General features: G+C 48.8%; 1 protein-coding gene across 1 annotated transcript; it reads right to left on the minus strand.

Annotated features, from left to right (window-relative positions):
* Positions 1 to 212: 212 nt before the first annotated feature.
* BEX3 (brain expressed X-linked 3) lies at positions 213 to 1,694 on the minus strand. The gene is made up of 3 exons (XM_081042636.1): positions 1,633 to 1,694; positions 1,168 to 1,245; positions 213 to 811 (listed from the first exon to the last, which is right to left on the minus strand). The coding sequence occupies exon 3, from the start codon at positions 788 to 790 to the stop codon at positions 452 to 454; it is 339 nt and encodes a 112-aa protein (XP_080898762.1). The 5' UTR covers positions 791 to 811; positions 1,168 to 1,245; positions 1,633 to 1,694; the 3' UTR covers positions 213 to 451.
* Between the last annotated feature and the right edge of the window lie 1,553 nt (positions 1,695 to 3,247).

The raw sequence follows: 3,247 nt of genomic DNA on the forward strand, positions 1-3,247 counted from the left end.
TGTAGAACCAGTAATTGTTATGTACCTGTACTACATTCATAGACTCATTGAAAAATTGTTTTTTATTGTTTCTAAAACTCCAAATAAAAGGGAAAAATGTTACAAGATTACCCAACCACGGAGAAATTTGTCCCAATCAACAGCACGGGGGATTTGATTTTAGATTTTTTGGAAGGTTCAATATTTTTTTAATGAGACAATAAATGTACAGATTGCTTTTTAATTGCTTTATTAACTTTACATTTTTCCATGCAAATGGGTGAAACTGCTGTTGACAGAAATTTAAGACTGGGTGCCAAGGCAATCTCCAATTAGAAGCTGGTAATACAGAACCCACCTGACACATGGAAATTACATAAGGTTCACAGCAAACGGATCAGTAAAGGCATATCAGGAAATGCAAGGAAAAAGAAAACAGTGGGAATATTAATCTCACGGAAAATGGCAGGAGTCAAGGCATAAGGCAAAATTCATCATGATGGTCATGGTGATTAGAGAGCTCCTCCATAAGAATACGCAGACAATTCCTCAACTGCAGCTCCCTAAGTTTTCTCCTGATTTCTCTCATCTCTTCCATGAACATTTCCATATCATCTCCATCTCCACCCATCCCATCATTGACCTGCCTATTGGGTATGGCCCATCGGAAGTTAGGGGCAAGTCGGCGAGCCTGTCCCTGTCTATTATTTCCTGCTGGCTGGTGGCCTTCACCCCCTCCCAAAGGGCGGTCTTCCTGTCCATTCTGCATGTGCTGCTCCATTTCTTCGATTTCCTGGTGGATATTTGCCATGATTTTTTTCTGGTTGTTTTTCTTTGAACACAAGTAAGACAAGGGCAAGGAGAGATTAAATGCTAGGTACACTGACCAGTAGGACTCAGAACCCTGATATCAAAAGTTTTTTAAATTTTGTGTTTTTTTCTCACCTTAGGAGCTTCGTGCGCCCTCTAGGGGACCTCCAACTCGAGCCCCTCCCTCCAGCTCTCTCCTTATCCCTCCCTCCCCCAAAGCCCACCATTTTTTCCCTTCCCAGGATTCTTTCCCAGAGCTCAGCAGACACCAAAATGGAGGACGGGAGACCGGGAACCGGGCAAGGGGAACTGGGGGGGAGGGGCATGTCTCAGACTGGGCTCTGCACCCGCCCTTCCCCCAATGTCCCCCGCACCCACCTGGACCTATCCTTGCTGTCTCTGCCTTCTCCCGATTCTCGTCCGGAGTGCGCAGCCCCAACACTTGGACCCGCAGACCTGCAGAGAGTGGGAGTGGGGGAGCCGGGGCCGCCGCAGTAGAGCGCTGGGTGTCCACCCGCCGCCGCCAGGCCCCTTCCCGGCCCCGACCCCCGCCGATGCCCCTGGCCGCTCCCGCCCCGCGTCTCTCGCCGCCTCTCCCCACAATGGGTTCATCATTTTTCGGCAGAAGCTTAGGGGATGATTTCCCATCGCTGAGTTGCTCTGCTGCCCTCCCTGGGACCCTGCCGCCTCAGCATCCCCACCCCCTGGAGAGGGGTCACTATGTTCCCAAGAATTCCGGGTGTGGAGAAAGCCGGCGGGGACCGCTGCGCTGCTCCCCAGCGTCGGCCTCCGGGGTTGGCGGTCGGCTACCGCCCTGGCCTCCGCGCGGCCCCAGGCCCTTACCTGCTCTGCTTTCCCCGGGCCCGATGCCAGCCCGCCGTGTGCAGGGCAGCGGGGAGCTGGTACCCAGATAGGAGTGACGACTGCACCGAAGGCTGCGTCGCTCTGCAGCTCCCGGTCACGTGAGGGCCCCGCGTCACCAACCAGCTCGCCCCCCAACTCCCTCAGCCAGTGTAGCAGGAGCGCGGCCCCCCTCCCTCGCCTCGTGCACATGCACAGAACAACTCTCTCCGCCTGTTTGTGCGCGAGGCCTCACCGCCCACCTCCCTGTCACTCATCTCAGTCCGCTCCAATCTGAGGGCCCACAAGTGGCATCACCTCCCTGGGGCTGGAGTTTGCCCTTCTCTGTTTACCTAGGAGGGTCTGCAACACCCTCCACCCCTCCCCTTCGCGCCGCAGGCCTTGGTTTTGCTTTCTGTCCTCTTCTTGCGGGCCACATTCCTATCCCCTCTACCCCCACATACATGGCACTAAGCACAGCCACTATTGCTCACCTTATCCTCTGAATTCTTTCCCTTCTAGGAAATTTAGAACGAGGGCTAGTGTGAGGAGGTAGCAGGGGACTTGTCAGAAAGAGAGTCAAGGAGGTAGAGCAAGTTGTATATATCCTTCCCGATAATTTCTCTTAATTTCTTTTTTTAATCAGCTAGCCTCAAAAAATTAAAAATTACTTTCATTTTGGAAAGAAATGCTTCATCCTGCAGAATGAAGCAGCCTCACTGATTATGTTCACGTGTACCACACAGAAAATATTTTCACTGGCTCCACACATCAAACCACTTTAAAAACACAGCCTTGTTTCAAAATTTCATTTTGAGAAAAGGGAGGCATCTTCCTGAATGCAGTTGGTGTTTTCAAAATGATCTGTAAAGTAAATCTTCAGGGAGAAGTTCCGTTGTCAGATCTTGGCCATTTTATGTAAATTTATGTGATGTTTTTGATACCACAGTCTTTGGAGGAAAGGAGCCTTTTTATTTCCTGCTTTTCTTTCCAAACCTCCAAACCATCCCTACAAATAACTTCGTAGAATGATCTCAGATGTTAAGTATATAATATGCAGAAGTCAGTTCCAAAGCTATCTGCCTTAGATGTTGTGATAAAGGAACCAAGAGTTGTGTGCTCTGAGGCAAGACAGGCCAGACAAATGCTTACTGCCTCTAGGTTTGGCTCCAAACGCCTATGTAACCCCTTATCCTGCTAAACTTGCTGAGACATTGAATAAAGGAAGAATATATGCCTAGTGCATATACTGGGGGTGCCAAAAATATGTACACCAATGGACACTTTGGTCAAAATTGCTCAAACAGTAGTTTGCCATAATCAGAAGTGTCTGGACACTGATGGTAACCACTTTGAGCACCTCCTGTAACGGCAGAAGTTAAACGTGACTTGTATCTATCTTTTGTTATAGGTATATATTAAGTATTACAATTTTAATATAGTTTTTCTTTCTTAAAATGTGTATACATATTTTGGCACCCTCTGTATAGTCTTATATACGTGCTTTTAGACAGATACGGTGTCAACAAAAAGGTCACTGTCACCAGTCCAGTGCCAACAGGTATCCCCAATTTGGCCTGTGGTAAAAGGAAAGACTTTATTCTGGTGAACAGTTTGC

The sequence above is a fragment of the Rhinolophus hipposideros genome, assembly GCF_964194185.1.
Source record: "Rhinolophus hipposideros genome assembly, chromosome: X".
NCBI classification, from domain to species: Eukaryota; Metazoa; Chordata; class Mammalia; order Chiroptera; family Rhinolophidae; genus Rhinolophus; species Rhinolophus hipposideros.

What these genes read in the sequence shown, in the direction of transcription:
- BEX3 (XM_081042636.1), bottom strand. Translation starts at nt 790, where the DNA reads ATGGCAAATATCCACCAGGAAATCGAAGAAATGGAGCAGCACATGCAG.